The sequence below is a fragment of the Diorhabda carinulata genome, chromosome 9 (genome assembly GCF_026250575.1).
Source record: "Diorhabda carinulata isolate Delta chromosome 9, icDioCari1.1, whole genome shotgun sequence".
Classification (NCBI taxonomy): domain Eukaryota; kingdom Metazoa; phylum Arthropoda; class Insecta; order Coleoptera; family Chrysomelidae; genus Diorhabda; species Diorhabda carinulata.
In genome coordinates, this window is record NC_079468.1 from 17,329,811 (window position 1) to 17,355,071 (window position 25,261).

Sequence of the window (25,261 nt, forward strand, 5' to 3'; positions counted from 1 at the left end):
GCCCTTTTTCGTCATTTATTCATTTTGGAATATCTACTAAGGAATCTCTTGTCTGAACGTCATTTACGTTACGTTACGTTACATTCATTATCTTTTCATTTAAGGTCAATAAGACTCTTTCATTCTTTTCGAGTTGTAGGTATACATAGTTCGGTTTTTATAATGGTATTGAAATTAAAGGGAAAATAAAGAAAAAAGTAGAATTTAAAATTTAAAGAAGCATTCGACAACAGTACGTCCTATTTCTTATATCTATAACTGAATTTTATCTTCAGTTTTTATGTCAGATTTGTTTTATAGCTTGTTGAGGTGTAAACATACGCCATTTTTTTGGAACGACTTTATTTATTAATTAAACACTTTACAAAAGTATTAACAATTGTTTGAATCTCAAATCAGTGCTTTAAAGCTCTGACCTCGAGACTTAAATAAATTAAGTAAACAGTCTTAAGTTGTCCCACTACGCACTTTATAACATAACTTAATTCTATTTTCTCACAGCATCTACTAAGTATTTAAGAAAATTTTCATCTCCTAATAAAGATTTGATAAGAACTATCAAATTTAACTTCAATACTTAAATTATTAAAGATTTTGGATTACTCAAAACTATGTTAGTTCTGTTTTGCGATAGATATAAGTTTGTATTTGACCTTGTACTGTAACTGTGTTCTTCATTATTTGAATTAAAGTTTGTATTTGAATTTTGCAGGTGATTCAATATTTTATAAACAAGTTTACATTGTTCAAGTTGTAATAAGGATTCTAATTTAGGTATCTCCAACTCTTCATGTAAAACATTTGGTGTGGGATACTGATAATTAAACAAAATTTCCAAAAATTGATTTTACATGATTAGCATTTCATTGAAATTATTTTCCCACAGGCTCCCCAAATGGTTAAAAGATACCTCAGATGGGATAGAAAGAAAGCTCAGTATATTTGCTTCTTACTCTTAAGAGAAAGATAATTTTTTTATCTATAAATGACAGGAATTAGCGGATTTATTACTTTCTTAATATACATTTGCACATTCAAAAATTCATCTAACGGGTGGCGCAAAAAACGCATGAAATTGAGTTGAGTAGTGAGAGTGGGAGGAGCTGGGCTGGTTTTTTGTAGGTTAGGGTTTCTAGTTTTAGTAGTAATAGCGCAGTGGACCGTGGCGCATCCCGAATCTATTACTGTTCAACGGCTTTTCCGCATAAAGTTCAATGTTCCACGAAATGGTTCGATACCTGATTGCAACACAATACTTCGTTGGGTTGCCTCTTTTCGCACAACTGGATCAGTTATGAAGCAGATGTCGTCTGGTCCTCGTCGCACGGCGCTAACTCCACAAAATGTTACAGAGTTTGGGCGTCGGTTCTTCAAAGTTTTCGCCGCTTCACTAGGCCCCAATAAACAAAGTCATGAATTGAATAATCTAAACATTGTATTCATGTGAGTCTATTTTGTAAGTAGTTAAAATAAAGCAAATTATACTGGTTTGAAATTCTTTTTGCGCCACTTTGTATAATCAGTCCCAGATATTTAAGAGTAGCATTTTTTTTTCATTTTATAAATGAGTTTCATTAATTTTCAGATCAAAATTGTTCCCTATTTGTTTTTATGTTTAAGAACTGTATATTTGCTTATATCAATATTTATATTTAACTTGTTAGGAAACAGCCAACGCCAATAATTATCAAGATCTTCTTTAATGTGTTCTTCAATTTCATTTTCACCTGTGTACACTAATAATGTACAATCTGCAAATATGTAGTACTGTACTTTAAGATTAGTAAATTGTAAGTCAAGTACATACAAAGAATAAAACAGTGGTCCAAGGACTAAACCCTGAGGTACCCCGTAATTATTATGTAGCCTTGTGTTACCCAATTTAACATATTGGCTACGTCCCTTAAAGTATGATTCTTTAATGCAAAAAAACTTATATCTAAAGCCCATATTAAACACTTTCTTTACAAAATCAAAAGTCGCAGACAGACTAATTCATTATTTGTCATCAGTTTTATAAATAGGACAGACTTTACTTACTTCAAGTTATGCTGGGAAAACACCCATAGTTATAGGTCTTCCAATATCAATTGCAGACTACAGGTATGCGAGGAACAATCAATATTTCATAAATACGAACGGCACTCATACCAAAATAAGAAATGAAAAATAATGTTTACTCCTCGTATAAAATTCGGTAAACATTGAACACGTGGACTCATCATCTCCACCGCCTATTGGACGAAGCTGTCGGAAAGCGTATGTAAACAATTTCTTTGAAATATTCCTGCTAGACAGTCTGCGATAAGCAGTGGCGTGACTTGATGAGGTTTATTTAATTCATAAATTTCTTGTACTAAATACAAATATGGCGTTCTTTAGACCATGGGCAAATGAAGACAATGAAAGTGAGAATAAAGACAGCTGTGGATCAATCAAAGAACCGAAAAACATTTGAAGTAAAACTGAAATCAGTTGACAAAGCTACACAAGATTTTATACGTAGGACATTTTATAATTTATATAAGGAGAATAGGGTTGCAACATTAGAAGTGATGCAGAAAATGTAGCAGATTATCCAGAACACAATTATACCAGTTTAGAAAGATTGCATCAAGTTTTGTCAGCATGTGGTTTTAAACACAAAAAACGGATGGCAATAATCGAATCGTCAAAAATAGTTCGATGGCGACAAGATTATTTGCGTCAGATAGAAGACTACCGAACATCAAATAGACGAATGAGGTACAAAAAAGGCTCAGTTCATGTCTGGTACCCTGTTTAAACCAAACTCACTTACAGGCAGGTACATTCTACTCGTCTATTTACGTTATATAATTTAATATTCAATTGTAGCAAGTAGCAAGGTATACAACTAAACAACGGTATCTACGCCTTTGGTAGATCAAACAAAATTATTGACAAGGGTTTCGAACTAATTTTCATAATATGCAACTTATATTGGAAGAACTATAACTCTTATTCAAATACAAGTTTTTACTAATAAATTCCCTAAATGTTTCGTTTGTGCCCAAATTATTTTTATAGTCTAATAATTCGTTATCAATAGTTTCAACTATTTCTACAAAATATCGGTTGAAATAATTTACAATATCTGCATTGTATGAGACTTTTTACCCATTTATTTTTATACATTCAATATTTCTTGACTTTGCTTGTACACCAAAAAAATTATTAATAAGCTTCCATTGCTTTATTTCAAAACATAACCATACATACTGAGTGGTTAGCAATAATATATTAAACATCTGATTTCTCAAGGTCGTATTGAAAAAGGAATAAGAGGAATAGGGATGAAGAGATGTGGAGGACTACAAAGGCTTAGATTTTTTCGAGAAAATTCTGCAAAAGAGCGTGGTTATCCTGTGGAATTTGTAACTAATTTTGATGGTACTGAAATTTCAAATGTTGCTTGGAAAGACAATAAAGTTGTTAGGATGGTGTCGAATTTCGTAATGTGAAATGCATAAAGACCAAGTTCGACATTATCACAAACAAATAAGAGATACATCAACATTGATAGTCAGCGAATATAATCAATACATGGATGGTGTTGATTTAGTTATAAAATCTTAGTGCGAAGTGAAAAATGGCAAGTAAGTGTATTCTACCATCTATTAGATCGCGCAATGGCAAAAGCGCCTCTTTTATACCGGCGATTAAAAAATCACGAAACCATGAAGATATTTTCGGTAGATTTCAGACTCGAGATAGCTTAAAGTTTGTACAAACTTGGATAGAGAAAACCAATCAAAAGCCACAATTCAATTGAAAATGACATTCAAGCCAAAAAGCACCAAGTTCCTCCTACTGTAGTACGTCAAGTAGGACACATGTCAGCTTAGTCAGAAAATAGGATTAAGTGCAAATTCCCTAAGTGTACAGGAGTTTCCACAAGCCGTATGTGAGAAATGTGGTGTAGCTTTATGTTACAACAAAAAAATAATTGCTTACAAGATACCCCATAGAATAGAAAAAAAAAATATTAGCTCAATGTGAAGGATATGTCATACTTCTATTTTTCTGTATTTTCCAAATATTACGTGTTATTTTCAAGTATATAAAAAAGTCATAAAAATTCTTTTTTAGCATTTATGGTTACAAGAGGTTAATAGAAATATCTAATAAAGAAATGATATAGCCTGTACAAGAAATTGGATAATATTACAAGACGAGATTTATTCTAATTCAATGTCCGAGATAAGTTTAGTCACTTAAATTGTGGAACTAAAACGCATATGATGCTCTCCAAATTTAGTATATTTACACTACTCAATTCTTTTTTAAGTTTATCTCCATTGATTTTGAATCATTTTGAGGACAAAAATTGAGTCACAAATTTAATTATATGCATTTTCCGGTACGTAAACACTTTTAGGGAGAGCGTGTCACCCTGCCTAATTCTCCGCTACTTATGATAGAATAAAAATTAACTACTAATGGAGTCTATGCAAGCAGGTCCTATTTGCAATTTAAAGAAGAAGAATATGTAAATTAATCTCGAAATTCAATAAAGATATTTGGTATCCTACCCTAGTGCATACATTAAAGACTCTTTAATCTACAAGATGTTAACAACAATACGGTGAATGAAATTTTCAACAGCAACACGTTACTGTTTATGAATCTGCTACTATACCGCTTTAGTGAGATCGTATCTATCGTGTAACTTGGATCATGGAGCATTTTGTTTCAAATATGTGCCCAAGAAGCTTACGAAATGTTAAAACCTGTCTATGAGATAATGTAGTGAAACTGAAGAATGTTTGCAATTGGTATGACCGAATTCAAATTAAAAATTAGTCAGTTGGAAACAAGGAGCGATCAGCTCGTCTTCAAAAACAGATGATGATGTTCAAAATTGGACAAACCTGTTCGTTCAAAGAAGCTTTTGACTATTAAAGAGCTAAGCGAAGAAAGAGACCTGAAAATGGTCTTATGTTTTTTTTTATTATGACACATTTCGCTTTCAACTCGCTATTTTTTAGTCGCTCAAAGCCGTTCGTGCACATGGGTCCTCCTGAAACTGTTTACATTACCACTACACCAACACTCACAATTACACTGTCTTATACGCGTGTCGATAACGAAGTTAACGTTACCTTCAGTCTCTGAAGACGATGTACGCGGAATTTTAACTGTCCGGTTAAGATTGTCGTGTTTACCTGTAGTGTATGGGGGCCTTTACAGAAATGTTTCCAGTCATGAATTCAACTTTGGTATAAGCGAATTGATAGCAAATGGAAAATACTTTAGGGCGAGATAGATTCAAATTTTGTTATCATTTTATGATATTTTCCATAAAAATGTTTATAGGACTAAATTTTACTTTTATCTACTTGTCTAAGAAACAAATAGTTTTATCGATTTATTTAAACAAACGAGGAAATATATATTTATCTAAAATTGACATTAATTTTTAGGCACGTTAAGAATATATTATTGTATCCATAAACTTCCTTAATTGACAATTCAAAAACGATAAAAACAAATACCCTTTTTATACAAAATAACAAGGTTTATTTATTTGTGAATTTCCTGGTTATTTGCTTTGTTTTTTATTTTGTTACATAACGTATTTATACTTTTTTTAACAATTTGTTTATAGCAAATATTTTTGGAGCCTTGTTTACGAATAACACAACAAAACTTAAAAATTTATTTGGTTCACATTTGTTCCATATAAATTGATATCGGCAGAACATATAAACTACAACATCTGACACATAATGAGAGTGATTTATTATGGAATTATTCGTTGACATGATCACAGCAGTAAAACAACTAGCCCAGAAATGTTTCCAAGTGTTGTAGAAATTCTGGAAATATTTGCCCTCGTCACAGTGGTTTGGATGTCCTCAATCGATTCAAAATGTATTCCTTTCAAGACTTTTTGGTGGTGGGGAAGAAAACAAAGTGGAAGAGTAATAGATCTGGCAAATAAGGCGGCTATGGTAGCAACGGAAACAGTCTGGAAGCTAAAAACTGGGTAACACTCATTGACGTGATGCAGCTCCCAACTAGTCGCGATATCTGAGGGCACTCATTGACCCTTTTTCGAAGTTTATCTAATACGTCACCACAAAATATTCGACCCACGGTCCATCCAGGTAGAACGAATTTCTTATGGACCATCCCTCGGGTTCCAAAAAAACAGTTCGGTGTCATTATCACTTTCGACTCGTTTATACGAGCTTTTTTTGGTATTTAAACATTTGTTGGTAGTCAACGTTTCACTGAGAAAGTGGGATCGAGCAGATTGTGACCATTTTCTGCGCGTTCCAAATAGTCTTTTTTGACATTGACGTTCGATGTTGTTTTGCTTACTGAACCGTTGTTTGGTACCATTAGTATACATAACTTTCTCATCACGAAATTTTGAGTTAAAATCTTCCTAACGACTTCACTGTTAATATTTAGTTCATCTGCTATCATTAAAACCAATAACCGACTATCTTAGCAGATTAGAGGGTGTTTATGATACGCGTTAGCGTCAGTGCGCACCTCGACCGGTCTCCCTCCTCATGTTTAATCCTTCACGCTTTCAGGGCCTTTTTTAACATTTTATGCCAACGAAATACTCTTCTGTACGGCTCTTACCTATCATCACACTTTACTTTACCGTTGTTGTACAAATCGGACAAGGAGTTTTCCAAATGTACTATAGTCCAGGGGGCAGCGGCTTTTCTTCCGAGGAATTTCATCCCGGATGAGTTTAATACGGTATGCTGTGGTCCTTATCACGAAACCGACTGTCAGCCTAAATACCATCGGAGGGTGCGCATTAGTTGCGAAAGAAAAGTTTTCTAAAGTTATTTTATCTCAGGTGAAATTGTTCTCATACAATATTGTATGTTTGTTAGCTACAAAAAACAACTGTCAGTCGTGCGGCAGTCAGAGGTTGATGCGTCAGTCCAGCACTTGAGCTTGACAAAAAAATATGAGTTTCAAGTTTATCCATTTGAAATTTTTACACATTATTTCTTATAAACGAGGATTACCTTCGTTTAGTTCCATACATTTTTTCCAGCGATGTTCAATAAGTTCGAAACCCTTTTTATAATAAGAATCGTCAAGCTCCTCGAAATAGCCATTAACTGCCGACATCACCTCTTTATTGTTGGAAAATCTTTGACCACCAAGCCATTTATTCAAGTCTGGGAATAGAAAATAATGCAAAGGGGGCTAAATCTGGCTAATAGGATGCATGAGATGGCAATTCAAACTTTAATTCATTAATTTTGGTCATTGCAGTAAAGGATGTGTAAGCTGGTGCATTATCTTGATGGAACAGCACTTTCTTCTTAGCCAAATGCGGCCGTTTTTGCCTTATTCCTTCTCTCAAACGTTGCAATAACTTCGAACAATACTGGCCGTTGACAGTTTTTCCTATTTCAAGATAGTCAATGACAATTATACCACGCGCATCCCAAAAAATCGCCGCCGTGAACTTGCCGATATATGGAACAGTTACCTCGAACTGCCAATATCAATATCCAGTTTCGCTAAATGAGATTGGAATGGAATTGTTTGAATGATCTTCCCGCACTCTTCTTCAACACTTGTTTTATCTATTTTTTGGATTTTACAAATTTTTCAAATAGCATTCAATAGTCATACTTTTATTTTTAATCTTCTGGGAACTAAACATGGTTACTACTCATCGGCCTTTTAGGCATTGTTAATTTAGAAAAAAAATACTTTTCTCCAGTTTACTAACGTTTTCATGCATATGTGGAAATATTTCAATACACAGATAGAATTTTGTACTTTTTTAATTACGTGAATCATAAGAAATCCAAAATTTTTTGCAAATGGTCGTAAGGAAATACTTTTCAAATTATTCCATTGGAAGGAAATAACAGCAGCTGTATTTATATCAAAATACCCTTAAAATTAGTTTCATTATCTAATACATTGTTAAAAAATATTTGATTGGGTGAAATAGGAAATCTTTTCGAAATGTAGCGAATATTAAGAGTTATACGTAGGATATAATGTAACAAGAACTTAATTCAATAACTCATCATTTTAATTCTTAAACTTGGATAAATATTTTGACTTTTATTATAGCTTGAAATACTTTTAAAAGGGACACTGATTCTATATACGTGTGCAAATTCCGAAAAAATCAGATATATATTTAACTTGACAACATTGTAAATTAAAAATTTCAAAAAAACTGCGGCTGAAAACAATGATTTTAATGTTTCTAAATGTAGTTGATTTTAGATATCTTCTGTATTAAAATTGGTTTTTTTAATAATTTTTGAAAGATTCATAAAAAAAATTGACGTTTCGACTAATTTCAAGTCTTTATCAAAATATGATATTGACACTGACAACTTACATTGATCAATAGATCACCTAAATCAAGAACATTAAGATAAGAATAAAATTAAAATACATTTTTGTTCTAATAAGAAAATTTTAATTTTTTCTCAGTCCTTACATCTCAAGAACATTTAGACGCATTAATATATCAAAAGGTGTAAGAAATAAAAAATTAAAGAAACAATGTTTTTCGTAAAACATAAAACCAAATATTGCTCATATTTGGTTTTATGTTTTAATGAAATGTTTCAGAAAAATTTCTGTGAAAATACGTTACCATAGAAAATAACTTGTAATTGGGATAGTGTTTTGTAATAATAAAACAGTTTCACGGGTGTAAACATAAAAACAGTCCAAAGCACAATCCACATAAATTTCTTAAGCTAGTAAAACACTAATTAATCTACCATCGGTAAATTTTTGTAAGCACTCACTATATTTGAAAAATAATCAAAATTCGTTTGCCGGGCGCGCGAAAAAAAAATCCAATCGCGACGTTTCGTACACTTTCAGATGAGACGTTGCGTGAAACTGTTAGGAACTCGTTGGCCGTTGGAGGCGGGTTGTAGCAGTCGACAACAGCAAGAAAAGTTGCAGTTCGGGAGCTAGCTAGCAGGTTGTTACGACGCGCGCATATCGCGGAGAGATTTCGCGTTTCGTGGCGGTGTCTACAACGACTTGTAGGATGCGTCATGCCTCATTCAATGTTTTGTTTTATTTTGTCGCGGACAACTGGATGCGAACGTGAAAAATAATCTCTTAACGTAGTAACAACAAGAATACCAATTTTTTATAACCACCAAAATAATAAAAGATTCAAAGATATTTAATTGGAATTTAGTAGATTTTAAATTTGATTGACAAGACTCTCTGTATTCCTCAAGGGATCTAAAAAGGCAGAAGCCAGTTTGGTAGTATTTTTTTCTGATTACAATCGCCAAACTACTGATAAGAGATAACATAGATAGGAGATATCTCGTCTATGCATGTCCCAAAACACGTTTCCGTCACTATTATAGTATTTGTGCAATAGCGGTTTGACACGAACGTGTTTTTTCTAGTTAAATTGAAAAAAAAAACTCCGGCTGAGTGCTATAAATTGTTGCAAGAGGCCTATGGGGACAATTCTCTATCTCGTGCGCGTGTTTTAGAGTGGTGTAAGCGCTTTAGTTAGAGCCGAGAGAGCACCGAAGACGACCAGCGCTCAGGTCGCCCTGTGACTGTTTCAACTCCGGAAACAGTGACCAAAATCAACCAAATTGTGCGTGCAGATCCTCGAATGAGCATCCTGATGGTTTCCGAGGCTGTAAACGCCGATAAAGAAACGGCTAGAAAAACTTTACAAGAGGATTTACACATGACAAAATTGTGTGAGAAGTTGGTGCCAAAAAATCTGAATCCTGACTAAAAGCTCTTGCGTCAACGGGTCTGCTCAGATTTCCTTGAAAGGTTAGAAAAAGATCTACTTTGAAAGTCACCCGATTTGAGTCGGTGGAAGCGCTAAAGCAAAAAACGCCCTAAAGGCGCTCACCAAAGAAGACTTCCAGCACCGCTTCGATCTAATGGAAAAAAACGTATGGAAAGGTATGTGGCGAGGGGAGGAGAGAATTCGAATGTAGAATAATTTTTATAATAAAACCAGTCTCGTTATTTAATAGCTAGACCTCGTAGGTTCCTTCGAACTTTCTACATCGACTCCTTAGCGAGATAGGCTCCACAAATTGAACAATAAGATGTCAATGTCTCTTATGAGGTGTGCAAAAGGAATTTTTTCTTGTGAATTACCTTCAGTTTAGTCAAAGAATAAACCTATAGTATTAGTTTAATGTTTCGGATAAAGTAGTTGTGAAAATTCATGGAAAAATACCTGAACTACCAAGTATTGTCTCACGTAGCTTAAAAATTATCTCACATTGGGTGAATTGGAGAACTATCTATTGTAAGATCTACGCTAAATACGCAAGATTTATCTTCTTCTGACTTCTCAAGTGTCGAAAAACAATTTTCATTTCAAGAAGAGGCAATATCGGACGTGGAAATTCTTTCAAATTTTACAATCGTATTTTCCTTTTCGAACGACAAAACTTAATGAACAACCTGTAATTTCCAGTGTGAAATGTTATAATAGACAATAAGATAAGGTGACAAATGTCATACGAGTGTGAACATTATAAACAAAGCGATACTCGATTGAAACAGCACGTGAGCGTACGAGTCCCTTTCCATCGAATTGTGTACAACACACGAGGGCATATGAGACATACTAGTTTTAAATAGATGCAGCGTAAGTAGCTGATATAAAAATTTGTTTACACTATTTTTTTTATTGCACCTCGTATTTCCTCATTACATACTATTTATTTTAATCTATTGTACCATCAATGTATTTACAAGCGCTCTGTAGCGCCTATGAAGACAATTACACTTTCTGCGATAATTCATTTACTAAGTTAATCTAATTTGGCCATTTTTGCAAAAAATTACTAAAATTGTTTATTATTATTATTATTATTATTATTATTATTATGTATTAAAGTTAACGGTAAAATCAACAAGTTGAATCCAAAGATTAAAAAAGAGTCTTTGGTGCAGTTGTCGATTATAGTCCAGTATTATGATTATTCTCGAGGATGTCGGGATTCCAAGACCGTGACCGAGCAGGTTTTGTTTAGGATCAAGTCTGAGGGTCAATTCTCGAAATGTTTGAACTTTTGTTATACGGACATAAAAAAATTATCTTCCACTTTGTTGTAGATATCCATCAAATAGTTCGCCGAAACAGATGAAAAGTTAAAATATAAATGAACAAAGTTTTGTCCTTATGCGGAGGCAAATATTCAATTGATGCAGGGAATGATCGGTAAAGATAAACACTGGTAAAAAGATAATGTACAACAAATGAAAATGTACAGGGGCTATATAATAACGTTTCTAAAGATTAACTATGTAAGGTAAATGAACACAGCAATTGTGTTATATTTTTAGGGGTAGGTAGAAAGGGAGAACAAAAGACGTGCAAGTTTACAACATTCTGTTGATTTTTGTGTTAACGTTAGAAAGGTTAGATTTGTATTGAATAATGAAATGAAACTATTTTTAATGAATTTATATTTATATTAATTGTTGTCGTTGATTACTTTTTAGTCTGTGGTAGTTTTTTTGTACGGTCTAAATGATTTTCCTAAAGAGAACTGGTCTGACATTTTTTTCTAGATAGGAAAATTATTACGGTTACGGGATCATTCACCGAAGATTCTTCACTGGATATACACTCCAATAGTAGATTCAAAATCGTCATCTGACAACTCTTGAACCAACTTTACTTTGTATGGATGGAACTTCTAACAGGACACAAACATCTTAAGTTTTTCTGTGCCCTGATTTGGATAAATCTTTCACTGAACCAGTTTCGTTAAACTTTTTTACTAATTTACTGATAGTAGATCTTGTTATGGGATTTCGGTTAGGATATAAATTATTAAAAATATTACACGTTTCTTGTTGACTTCTACGCTTATTACCATATCTTAATATAATTCAAATATTAATTCGTTCGTTTTCAGATAAACGATCCATTGTGACTTTCAATAAACTTTAGAAATAATAATTTATTGAAACGTCAAATTTGTTATTGTAGCAGTCGTAGCCACCTGAATGTATTATTTTAGTTTGGCGTTTAGGTATAAGGAACATTTCGAAAAGCGAAAAATATACATGGGGATCCCATTTGAAATAACAAAGTTCCTGAAAAAAGAAAGATCCGACAACAATGTAGTTACCACCATAATACCGGGAGTATCACAAGATCCTTGCGCACAAAAATTTATAAAAATCGTACAAGCAGCAAGAGATAATTGAGGCATTCCATACATAAAACTCATTCTAGATTTATCTACATATTTCATACAGTAAAGTAAGTATATAATACATTAACAATAATCAAAAATCGTTGATAACCTTCCAATTCCTTTTTATACATACACTTTTAAGGTTATGTTTACTAGCGAATCAGCCCCATGGTTCGCGTTCATTCTGTGCACCATTTTAACTACGCCATCAAAATTGAAATATTATAATTACCCTGCGTATACATTCTACAATCTACGAATCGAAGAATTGACTGTATTCAATAAAAAGCATTGAAAATTTGTATGGGGCTTATGATGTCTTCTCCTAACCAAGCAGTTTTGGCAAAAATCAAGAATCATCATTAAATATTCGTAGACAATATTTAGCTGAGAAATAAATGATTAAATATAGAACTTTTAATACGGAAATGATGCAAAAAATTGCCTTAGTATATATTTGTAATCTTACAACACCCTACTGGAGAATAAAATCATCTTTTCTTTTGGCAGTGGATTTGATAAATACCAATTATGATATCTTGAATAGTCACCAAATTACCTGAATAAATATGGTTACAAAAATACTGTATAAATAAATAACTTAATACTTACAACCATACTGAATGATTTCGGAGACAATGTAACTAATATATTTACAGATGGGTCTAAATTAGTCTATGGAACAGGAGCAGCATTTTTTTGTTTCAAATATAAATCATGTTAAAAAATTTAGAATTCCAATTTTTTTTTCAGTTTCAGCAAAAAACAATGCTTAGTATGGTGCCTACTAAATCTAGTTCAAACTGTTGCTATAATGACAGATTCAAAATCAGTTTCACAAGCTACCGAAGCGTCTCCATCAAACATTTATATTCAGGAACTTATTTTCGAAAGAAAAAAGCCGTTTAGAAAGTGGGTTATAGTTTCTCAAACCTCCTCTTCGCCACCAAGACGAGTTTCTTTACTCATTTCCTTCAGATAAATGTATAGACATGTTTGTATATTAACATTTTTCAAAGAATCAAAATAGATACGTGGAAATTTTACTAAAATTCTTCATAAAACTGACAGTTTTGTTTGTATATACTGTCTCTCACTTTCGGTAAACTAAAATAAAAACTAGAATATAATGTAACACACAATATTCGAGATAGTGTGTTTTAACTTGAATTTATTCTACGAAGGATATTCTTTGTAGACAAAAGCCTTATAAAATAAAATATATATTGATATCACTTACCTGTGCTACATTTTCAAAGTGTTCGTGACTTTTTTGGTAAACTCTAGCTTTCTGAAGATTCCGCCCAATGCCGGTATTTTTCCTAATAAATACTTCCCCATGATTTGCTAACCAATCCAATACCTTAAATATGAAAAAATTAACTATTAGAACAGTTAGTTAAAATAGAAAATTCTGCTATTTAAATAGATTATACAATAAGTAAGACACTTTGAAGAAGAAATATCCGAAAAAAAATATATCAGTGTCTCCAATAATTTGATGTATACTGTTTAGTTTAACCACTGTTGACGCTACAAACTGAATTTAAAATAGGTGTCACTGGATGGCGCTGAATTTGGCTTCTATAGCGGTGAACAACAGTACAATCTGTAAAGGTGTTTGATAATGTTTAGTTTTTTATGTGTTTTTAGTGATTTTGATAAGGTTTTCCTCTATTCTTGTAATTTCCGTTATTTCCCAAACGTGTTTGTGTGGTTAGAACAAAAAGTTGTGTTTAAGAATTCGAATAACCCTTTTTAACATCATGGAATATATTGGAGTCATAAGCAGACCTCTAAAAGAAAGTGAAGCGGTTTTTAAAGCAGGACATATAGTATTATGTGGCCTAGAAGGAGCAAAAACCATTAGAGTTTAAGTCCACGAACGTCAGGTCTAACTTCCCAGCCTCATGAGATAACAATCTGAATGACATTGTTGAAGATTGGAAATGTAAGTACGGGAGGAAGAGACTTGATTATTATCTACCAAAAAGGTGTACAAGAGTTTTATTGGCCACTAGAATGGGCAGTTAACAACTTGGATGTGTGTTTGTTTTTATATCAGAAAATCACTTTAAACAGGTATATTATTTTACTATCTAGACTGAAATTTCAGATAACACTTTCTATTGTTTGTAAAACAACAAAACTAGTTCGTATTCTGACTTTATTGTTCACCTCTTCGTAGTTTTCGCGAATAGTTTAATGAACAACGGTAGACAAATGACAGATAACTTTTTACCTGTTTAACATCTTCTTGAAATAATCTCAATGCCAGCCTTTGATGAAGTTTGATCTTTTTAGCGTGCCATTTTTGCTCGAGTGCTCTATGGTGATTTAAAATTTGATGTATTACTGCTAAAACGTGACTAGCTCCTTCGCTATAATCGGCAGCAGGATTACCACCTGGTCTGTTTTCAAAATTTGTTCCTTCGCCCTATCAAGAAACGTATCCATTATTATAACTATAAATTGTAAAAAATATTCCGATGAACAGAACCAAATTGAAACCAATTTTAATTTAATAAGTCAAAGGAAGGTAATAGTAGATACCAAATATCAGAACAAACAACTGATGAATGATTAACTACTCATGGTGTATATGGGGTGAATAAGAGCATTCAATTGTGCCGATTAAAAATATACGGAAATGAAAGACAATTTTTGCTATATTTAAATATAAGTTTCAATTAGGTTTCCACATTTTGGAAATTTCTACATAAGATAGTTTCTACTTTCTTTTTGAACTTTAGACATAAAAATTACAAAACTACATTTTTACTTAGCAGTAAAATTAAGGTCGAATCAATGCTTATTTTTTATCATAGCGTTACTTCAAAGATTCAAGACACACTAAGTTTTACAACTTCTTTATTTGCAACCAAATTCTTAGATATAAAAAAAACCTCTTTACCATAATAATTTAAACGTAATAAGAAAATAGAAACTACCGCTTTTTTTATTAAAAGTATTGCAGAAGTTTTATGAGGTATAGTTTTAACAAATTCAATGGTTCCTTGATACTTGCAAGCATTTGTTGACAAATTATTAGTTAAATTTATTATGAAAGAATTCTTTGCTTGGTGAATGAAACAATAATTTAATTATATCACCATTTCGAATATTCAAGCTTATAATAATTAATCAGAACCTAAGTTTTATCGTAATTAATGGAAACAGAAGAAATGTAAGCAGTAGCAGAAAAATAGAACTTTAATTATTAAATTGTATACATTGATTTCAAAAAAATCTGACCAACAAACTCCTTGTTAAAACTATCTCCCTAAAAATTGTATTAAGGCTTTTAAAAACATGCAGACTGTCAAAAATCTGCGTTTATATTTGAAATCATATCAACATTAAAATAATTATAAACATTAGTGTTAAATGCAATAAAATTAATGAACTAAATATATAGATAGAAAGTTGTATTTACATGTTTTTTATCCTTCCCAGGTTGATTGCAGACCTGAACTAAGTGGTCCAACTGATAAAGTAGTTTCTTACTGGTACTATGAACCTGTCACCAAAAACCAACACCTTCAATATATTTATTCTACATACAGATAGAGGAAAATGAACTGGGGGTTAGGGTGGGATGAAAAAAACCAACTAACAAGGAAAAATGCGTTGCCAGAAACCTTAAAAAAGTTCTCACCAAATAGGAGCTCTTAATTCCAATAGCAGCATCGCAGTCCGATAGAAAAAAATTCATATCTCATCATTAATGTTTTTGAACAATTCTGTGGCAAATGTTCTACAAAAAAGGTATGTTATATGTTTTCGGTAAACCCCACCATTTGAATGATATTAAAGATTTAAGTTTGATTATTTCAAGTCAAATGTCAATTTTTTATTAAAGTTATCTTATGTTTTGGCAATTAAATCAAGTATTCAAAAAGATATTCATCATCATCCTACCGATTTCAAGAGTTTTTGATTGAATAATCGAAACTCAATTTAATTCTTGACTTTCATACAAATTTAATTTTTTGTCATTAATATAAATATTATTATAAAAATTTTCAATGGTTCAATTAATGTAATATTAAATTCTTTGTTATCGTAAACGATGGTTAAAATTACAAAAATGTTTTGTACGAAAAATAAATCATCAGCATAAAACAAAAATGTAATAGGATTTCAGAATGAACTCAAAGCATTATTGGATATTGTAGATCATAAATCATTAAAACTGCTTAATAATGATATTCAAGAACCATAATCAAATCAAAATAGTGATACCACTTTTATAGAGCAGTTGATTTCCTACAAAAATTTCTATTGCGCACTTTTTAACAGCCATGCCTTGTCGAGTAATAAAATTAATAAAAAAATGACATTTGACTCAAAATAATCAAACTTAAATTTTCAATATCAATCAAGGAAGAGTTTTACGGAAAATATATAAGACACCTTTTTTGTGAAGCATCAAATTTGCTACAAATTTTCTCAAAAACATTTTTCTGTGCAATCAATTAATTATGAGGTATGAATTTTTTTCTATTGGTACTGCGATGCTGCTAATGGAATTAAGAGCTCATATTTGGTGAGAATTTTTTTTAAGGTGTCTAGTAACCCATTTTTTCATGACGGTTGTAAAAAAATTGTTGATTTTTTTTACCCATCTTACTGAGAGTATTATAATTAAAATTAAATTGTTTATAAAAACATGCACAGATTTTTCTAGCATCAGAAAAGAGGCAGAAATAAAAGTATCAAAAGAAATAACTAATATATATTTATGGGATGAATATTTTATATTCAATAAATATATTCCGTTTTCAGGAAAAGAATTTCAGTAATTTCAGATTATGGAGTTTTTAAAGAGGCCGTGGAAAATTATAATTTATATTAAGTGTGCTCCAAGACGCAAGATCTGTTAGAACATTTTAATTTCAGAAAATCTAATATAACTCGACCTCTTTTCTGTTTAAATTCGTTTAAAATTAGTTGAAGATATAGTTCTTAGGTCGTAAATTAATCTACTTTTATATAATCCTGGTGCCTGTCTATTTTGAATAGCAGAAAATCTTTGTTAACTATTGTCCTTCCCTGTGGAAGATATCAGAATGAACCTTTATTAGTTTTTACGTTAGATGTCTTCCATTGTAATTTAAGAAGCAATTTACTTTACTTTAAGCTTTCAGTCTAATAATACACATAACTATGTATATGTTAAGCACTATTCATTTGATTGCAAAGTGATTCGGATTATTAAAAATATTAAAAAGGTAACATAAAAAGGTAACACACATCTCAACGTCAAAACGTTTCTTTATTAGCACATGGTTTTAAGGAAAAGCAAGAAGAAGCAAATTAATAAATCTGGTGACGAAAGCAAATATAGACTGGAAGACATGAAGTGACGTAAAAAACGCGTCTTGTGATTCGGCGCATCATCATGTAAAAGAAGAAAGCTGTGAGCCCTGTTTTTGGTAATATAGCACATCGTTTTGGAAACGTTTCAATAATTCGGAGTTTAGTTATACTCCTTGGAAGAAATTCGGATTACACTACACCCTCATAATCGACAATAACCAAAGATCATGACTTTGATGTTTGCTTTTGATTGAAGGCACTTTTAGATTACTGATTCTCCACTAGTCTGAAGTTGTTCACTATGTTCAATTTTCAATTGTAGAGAGTTAAGCTCTCTGAACCCCGACAATCACTACTAAACCTATAAATGATATTTTTGACGAAAAACTTAATGTTTAACATGAGTTTTGATGACCTCTTCAAGAGCAAAGAAACCCGAGATCTTTAAAACTATTACTAAGGGATAAGAAGTTACATCTACTGACAGCTTTCTGCAAGGAAATTAGACACTTGAACGTCTTCTGAATCAATATCGGCCATGATATAATAGATTATGATGAAAATTTGTTTGGTATACGACAACCTTACAAGAGAAACAAGTTCTTGGTGCTAGGTTTGAGAAACATGAAAAAATAGAGGAAGAAAATGTTTAATAGCTAGTTGACAACCTCCCGAATTCTACAACAGCTGTGTCTTTACCTAAAGGTTGTGCGGCAGCAGTATTTCATTAAATTAAATGAAAATTGTCAAGATGAATAGTGAAATTTCAACTTCTATATCTGGGTAAATAATTGATTTGATTTGTCCCAACAAATTTAGAATTAAGTAAGCCTTACATTTTTCTTAGATCTCGCTGATTGGTTTTGTACGAGAAATTTGCATTTAACTTACAAAAAGTAAATCTCTCACTTTCCTATTATATTTACTTTATTTAAGGGGCGTGATTATGATGAGAGATGAGAGAAAAAGTTAGCACCAGGATTACATATCATTAATTTATTATTTTAGAAGTAGATTCGATAGGACCCCAACACCCTCATTCTTAAATTCATTTTATAATGATTACGTTCGTTGGTTTTAGATCCTTTTCCGATTCTTCAATACTGATGGGTAAATTATGGCATACTTGTAACATCAAATCCAGTCCGTTCAGTAACGACTGGTAGGAATTATATACCTAACATATAAACTATGTTAATATTATATCGAAAATTCTCATATTTACTATATTAATATTATTGGAAAGGCAATGTAAACTACAAAATTATTTTATAATTGAACAGACTTTCAATATTCAAACAAAAAACTAGGTGAAAGGTCCTATTAACACTGTAATTTTTATTAAGACATATATAACTGTTTAAATGAATACACATGATGATAAGAGAATTGCTAATTGCGACCCACAGCGTTTTCGTAATCCCAAAAGAAATCAATTGGAGATAAATCTAGTGTTTTGGGCAACCACTTAAAGAGATAATTTTATTGTATCAAATATTTGGAATTGGTAAAAATGCTTCAATAATTAATGTGTGCAAAAGTGAATTGATCTTAATGGAGCATATTTTTAATGGACGTCAACTCATGTCATTTGAGATCATTTTCCATTTCATAAACCAATTATTATGAGAACTGTCAAAAAACAATGAAGGAATAAAGGAAATAAAACTTCGTTTTATAAATTCTTCTTAATATTTACTGATCGCTAACGGTAAAAAATGCGCCGAGAGTCGACGACTCTTTTATTGGTTTAATAATTCTTTCAGTGCTACCTTAGGCAGGGTCTTAAAAAATTTTTTATATATCTATTTCGGACACTTCAAAATAACGTATATTAACAGTATTCCTACCGTAGCCGGTCAAGTACCCGGTCTTTCACAAGTTATATTTTTCAATATTGAATGGAGACCAATAGCCAGCTATTTTCTTTTATTCAAGAGTACATAATATACATTTTCTTCTTCTTCGTCGCATTTATTACAAATGGGCTTCTCAACTGTACATTTTCCGCATAAGTACTTTTTACATTTTAGACAGATTTTGTTTGTCTTATTATCTTTACAATACCTTATCTAAAGTGTTTTCCGTTTACGGAAATCTGAACTTATACTTGCGATGGGCATTGGTTGATTTTCTTTACTGAGCATTTGATGGTATTGGATAGCAAGTTCTTCTGCCACTTGGAACAGAAATTGCTGTCTTGTAATTTATCCTCCTCCCGAAACGTTAGCATTTTAGAAAAACTATTGGACAGTTTTATTTTGAATCATCAACCCGCAACAACATTCGAAAATAAATGTCAATATTGTAACAATTCCTCAGCACTACACAAAAAACAATATCACTCTCAAGAATACTTTTTAATGTTACATTCAATTCGGGAATTCACGTACTTATTTGAATCACATTTTCCTACATATATATCTGAATACATACATTCATAAACCTTTTCATTTGAAAGAAAATTTCGATTCGCAATTTAAAACCTTTGACCTCCCAGTTTTTCATTTGATAGTACAGCGTTAGTATTACCTCTGTATATGCTTGACACATAGATTCGTATAAGTTTTGATGTTGGTGTATCGAATTTTCCAACATCATAATCTCTGAAGGGATATTCCCTGTTTCTGATGCAGATTTCCATGAAGGCACATTCTCCACATATTGTTCCGCCTTATGGTGAAAAATCACAGACAATGCCAACACCGCAGTTCTAAAACAATGAATGAATGAGCGGAATACAAACGATGCTTCCAAATCTTACCTTTCATCTAATCCAGCTGCAAAATCTTTCCACGTACGATCTAACCGTCCGGCAACCGAGCGTATATGCGACGCGGCATAATGACCGCCTTCGATAAGACGCGACGCGACCGAAAGTATACGATTAATATTCACGTAAACGTTCATTGAACTCATTGTAAAATGTTGATGTTCTTCTTGAAGTTGCTTCGCTAGCTGGTAAGTGTGGCCTATTTCTACGTAATTAAGAAGGAAGACGTCTTTGTTGTGGCAGATCCACTCAAACATCTAAAAGAAAAAAATCGTGATATTAAACCAATACTTAAATTATAAAATATCACGTAATTGTATGCTGGTTAGATAATAGAGGTGGTTTTGGATATTGATTGTTATATTGAGGTGATTATTAAAGATCAATATTGGAATAAATGATTCATTCAATAGGGTACTTGAATGGTTTGAGAAAAAATAGTTCTGGATAGTTTATATCCAGCTTTTATTATATATTTTTTTAATTCTTTGATCAATATATATAGAGAAAAAAATTATTAAAATTTCAAAAATTTTGAAAGTAGTTTAAACATTTCAGTGAGGCCGTGACATATAGCGTGACATCATAGGTATAAAATAAACACTGAACATATGATACAAAGTAAATACGACAATTATTCTTTCGGTTATTCTGAAATAAGCGCTATTATTGAACTTTGATTAATCTGAAAAATGATATATAAATCATGTTTTGTGCTATTCCTTTTCATTCCTCATAGCACAGTTGCAATTCAAATACTGTGATAGCCTTCAGCTGATCAGTTACAACCTTTTGAATGTTTCCTGACGTTCTAAAATAAACTCCCTTCAGATAAGTTTTCAATTGAGCTTAAAAAAAACAGTCAAAAATGAATGGTCATGTGACTGAAATCAACTGAGAAGTTCTCAAATCCTATTAAAATGTTCTTTTTGTTGTACTATGCTCAAGTCCGAGGTAAAATCTGATAGCTCACGGTTGTTGAATTGATGCTAGATTACTTCAAATGTAATTACTAAGTTTGGAAACCAAAAATTTGTGGAGTGGTAAGTTCACAAAACTCAAGAGCCAGTTGGACGAGTTGGAAGTCTAGAAATGTATGTAAATCGCCCAGCATGTGTGGACAACTCTAAAAGACATTACAAGTAAAAGCCCTCATGTTCGGCGCTTGGAAGGTCTTCCAGAGTGAGTGGGATAGAGAAGTTGGCACATGGAGTGTTGACGATCTTCGGGTTGATTTATTCGTCCGAGCCAGTGTTCCCTTCCATGAATATAATAAAAATTGAATGCCACAAACATATAGTTTTGCTTGAATTTTAAAAGCTACTCGTAATAGCCAGATTTACTTAAGGGAGAAGCCTGCTTTAGAGGCTTCATAAAATCGCATAAATGTTTTCCTAAACTATCCAAGAATGTGTCCCTAAAATTTCAGAAGCAAATTCGAAATATATTCGGAGTTACAGAAGAAATAGTGAGCAAGCGTCGAGTAAGTATACGAGTGACCAGAGTGACCAAAGAGACTAACGGTCCTTCGAGACACTATTAATTGTTCGTAGAAGGTCGTTATGGAGCTACTGTAGGGATAAAAGTATGTATTATAAATGCATATATGAGCTGGCTGCGTCGGCTTGAGCAAAACTACATTTAACATTGAGTTCGGTTTTTATTTGTCTTTCGGCACGTCTTGAAATTATGTATAGCTATCCAAAAGTGCAAGCAAAGGAAGCGCAAATTCCACGACAATCAATTTCATAATATTTCGTCATTGGAAGACGAAGAAGCTAATATTAGCCATAGTGAAAGCCAATTGGCGTCAGCGACTACTGTCGATGGAAAAATTTATCTCATTGCTATCGAATAATCGAGTTTGTCTCTGTCTCTTTTAGCAATTTCTGAATTAGTTATTTGCAATTCGTGTAAGCGGAAAATAACGTTTGCCGGAAGCGGCTATCGAGATCTAGGATTCAAAATTGTTCAATTGATCAATAATTCACACTGGCTTAGAATCAACACAAGAATTATGTTCGTTATGCAGCTTTTAGGTATCGCACAAGAAGGCGTAAACATTTTTGTGGCCTTTTGGATATATCTCAAGACTTAGCAAAATCTACGTATAACCAAATCTGGGCAAAAACCAGTTTGTTGAAGAGTCTGAAAGGTAACTCTATGGACTAGGAATCCCTGATTAGCATATTAATGCGGTAAGCTCAAGAAAATTACAATTTTTTACATACGAAAACTTGACTCGCGACTTCTCGGTTTTTCATTTTTACGATTGTTCCTAATTGGCGGGAAAGAAAGGCAAGTCTTATCGAAAGGAGACAAAATGGATTATATTCGGTTTTAAACTTCCTTTTAGGTGAACCTAAAAACACTCAAAATTATTCCACTTTTTAAACAATCTAAAGAGAAATGAGTTTTCATAGATTAACTAGAAGCTATACTATTGGAAAATAATTTTTTTTTTGGTTCTTTGTTTCAGATGAAAATTGCGACCTGCATCTTTCCCGCCGCACGACAAATGCTTGTACCAGGCATAATATGACATGTATTTAATGGAAAAATTTGAGAAGGCTGTTGAAATATATAACAATATACCCTGAAAGTTTCGTTTCAATCGGATATGTTCCCAAAAAAATCTATTTTTTGAAGCATCTAGGGCAGACTCCCTCCTAAAACATTCAAAAAACATATATGCTCAATAATGAAACGAAAATTTTTATTGGATCTTTAAAAACAGGGAAAATCAGTGAAATTATAACTTTTGGCTCTTCCGTTTCAAATGGTTACCAACCCTTTATTTAGTTCATAAACTTATTTACTGAAAATAAGTATCAAAATTAAACGGTAGCCTGAAATTTATGAATAAATCATGACACATATATTGAATCAATACCATTAAAAATCATAAAAAGTACTCCTTACTTTTTCACAATCCTGTTCAAATAACCGCAACTGAAAGCACTGGTCCAATTTGAGCTTTTTGTGGTGCCACAGTTGAAGGAGGTGCTGTTGTGAAGAGTGAACTGCCTCTAAATTTTGTAAAACTAAGTTTTTGGTACCTAACAGATCAGAATTCGTATTGTTAGGAGATTCTGGTTCTCTTACTCCGCCTACCCCTCCGCCGCCTCCCCCTCCTCCGCCTTGACCCGTGTCGAGACCACAAGACTTTTGTAACAAACGCTGACCTACAATAACATAGAATTTTTGATTAGAGTTTCATTAGTTTCGGTAAAAGTTATCGAGCAGTAATAACTTCCCTCTTCAAAAGAACGTAATAATGATATATGATGAACATGATATATAAATAAACAATAAACAAAATTTTATTCCTTCGAAAAATATACGGAGTATGAAATTGGTGTGGAATAACATTATACACTAACCTAATAAATCAATATCATCAACCGGTGCTTTCATAATCTTCTTTTTCATTTCATTGTGCAGATCAATTTTATGCTTTGCCCCGCTCACATCATCAGCAAAATCATTTCTCGCCAAGTCTTCCTAAAATCATATCACACAAATAGAAATATTTATTAATATCATCCTACATGTAGGTTATCAGGGAATATGTTAACCTGTATAAAAAATAGGTATAAATATTGTTTTTTCGTATTTAGTTTGGTTTGATTTTATTTTAGAACATGATACTCGTGAATCGAGTTAGTTTATAGTACCTTCTTGCCTAAAGTATTTTAGCGAAACATTTTTTCATATCCTATAGTTGTCAAATTTTATAAATCATATTCGTATTGATTATAAAATTTGAAAATTAACGAGATACAAAGCTAATCAGTTCAAATGTATGACTTAATCGACTCAGTTTCTTTATTAATGCCTTTCTGAGTATTTACATATTTAGTTAACCACTTTAAACCTCAGTTTTTCCGATTTAAAGAAATATTTTAGAAGATGGCCATTTACTTTATTTTTCTAATCACCTCTTTCCAAAGAAATCATAACATAAAAATAAAAACTTTGAAAAGGTAAATAGTAAAGCTGCACTGTCTTGCACTACACTGGCTGAACTGACTCTAGACCCAGTGCAAGCAGTACAGTGAACTGGGTGAACTAGTTCTCTTGCACTGCTACTAACAATAGCGACACTAGCGCTAGTTCTGCTACAAAGAACGCTTTAGTGTACACTTCCTGAACTAGTTCTGCCAGTGCAGCTACCAAGAACAAACCTCAGATTTTTTTACTACTCCAGATGGTTGAGAAGTACTACGAGTACAACATTGATATCTACTACATTTTTATCGATTTTAGGGCGGTATATGATCTACCAGGCCATGAACGAACTACAAATACCAAAAATTTTATTTGAATCGACAAAGACACGTTAAAATAGAGAATGAAATCTTAGAGCCATTCGAGACATTTTTAGGTATGAGGCAGGGTGAGGCGCTGGTGTGTCTCCTGTTCAACACGGTACTTAAAAAAGTAGTACGAGATGCGGAGCTCGACATTAGAGGTAACACCTTTAATAAATCGTCGCAGGTGCTTGTCGACGCAGACCACATAGACCTGACCTCTAGAACCCTACAAATCAATGCAAATATTACAATTGGAAAATATAACATCGAAGCCGTCGGAGCCTCGATAAAGAGATAAAAAAGCGTATAATACTTGAACTATTGAATTTACTCCAAAACACAATTCGTATTGTCTTAATGAATATTTACCTGTAAGTCATCTAATCTATCCAATAGGTCGGCGGCTTGCCATGCAAATTCTTCAATAGCCAATCTAACTTCAAGCCAATGAGCATGATCATAAGATAAAGCACCTTCTAAGTCTGATGTCAGTTGGCTACTGTCAATTATTTTCGGCAAAGCTTCGATACTTATCATGTTGGTCTAAAAATTAAATGAAACTTTGATACTATCATACAAACATTTTGATAATATTTTCAAAACATAAATTTTACTATAATGAATTTATATTGAATATAAATTTATGT

At 32.4% G+C, this 25,261-nt stretch overlaps 1 protein-coding gene across 8 annotated transcripts in view; it reads right to left on the reverse strand.

Moving 5' to 3' along the window:
- Positions 1–25,261, reverse strand: part of LOC130898193 (kalirin) — a 372,700-nt gene that overhangs the window by 309,849 nt on the left and 37,590 nt on the right. For 7 of the 8 annotated variants that reach the window (XR_009059842.1, XR_009059843.1, XR_009059844.1 and 4 more), the window contains exons 4-11: positions 24,984–25,157; positions 23,682–23,802; positions 23,221–23,483; positions 20,290–20,555; positions 20,058–20,238; positions 15,640–15,723; positions 14,446–14,640; positions 13,444–13,566 (exon numbers count right to left, since the gene is read on the reverse strand). Coding sequence is in view for 4 of the 8 variants with exons in the window: in XM_057807288.1 (XP_057663271.1) it covers positions 13,444–13,566; positions 14,446–14,640; positions 15,640–15,723; positions 20,058–20,238; positions 20,290–20,555; positions 23,221–23,483; positions 23,682–23,802; positions 24,984–25,157 (1,407 nt within the window). In the remaining 4 variants the exon portion in view is untranslated. Of the gene's footprint in view, positions 1–8,632; positions 8,933–13,443; positions 13,567–14,445; positions 14,641–15,639; positions 15,724–20,057; positions 20,239–20,289; positions 20,556–23,220; positions 23,484–23,681; positions 23,803–24,983; positions 25,158–25,261 lie in introns of those variants that run through there. The other variant, XM_057807289.1, reaches the window with a different exon arrangement.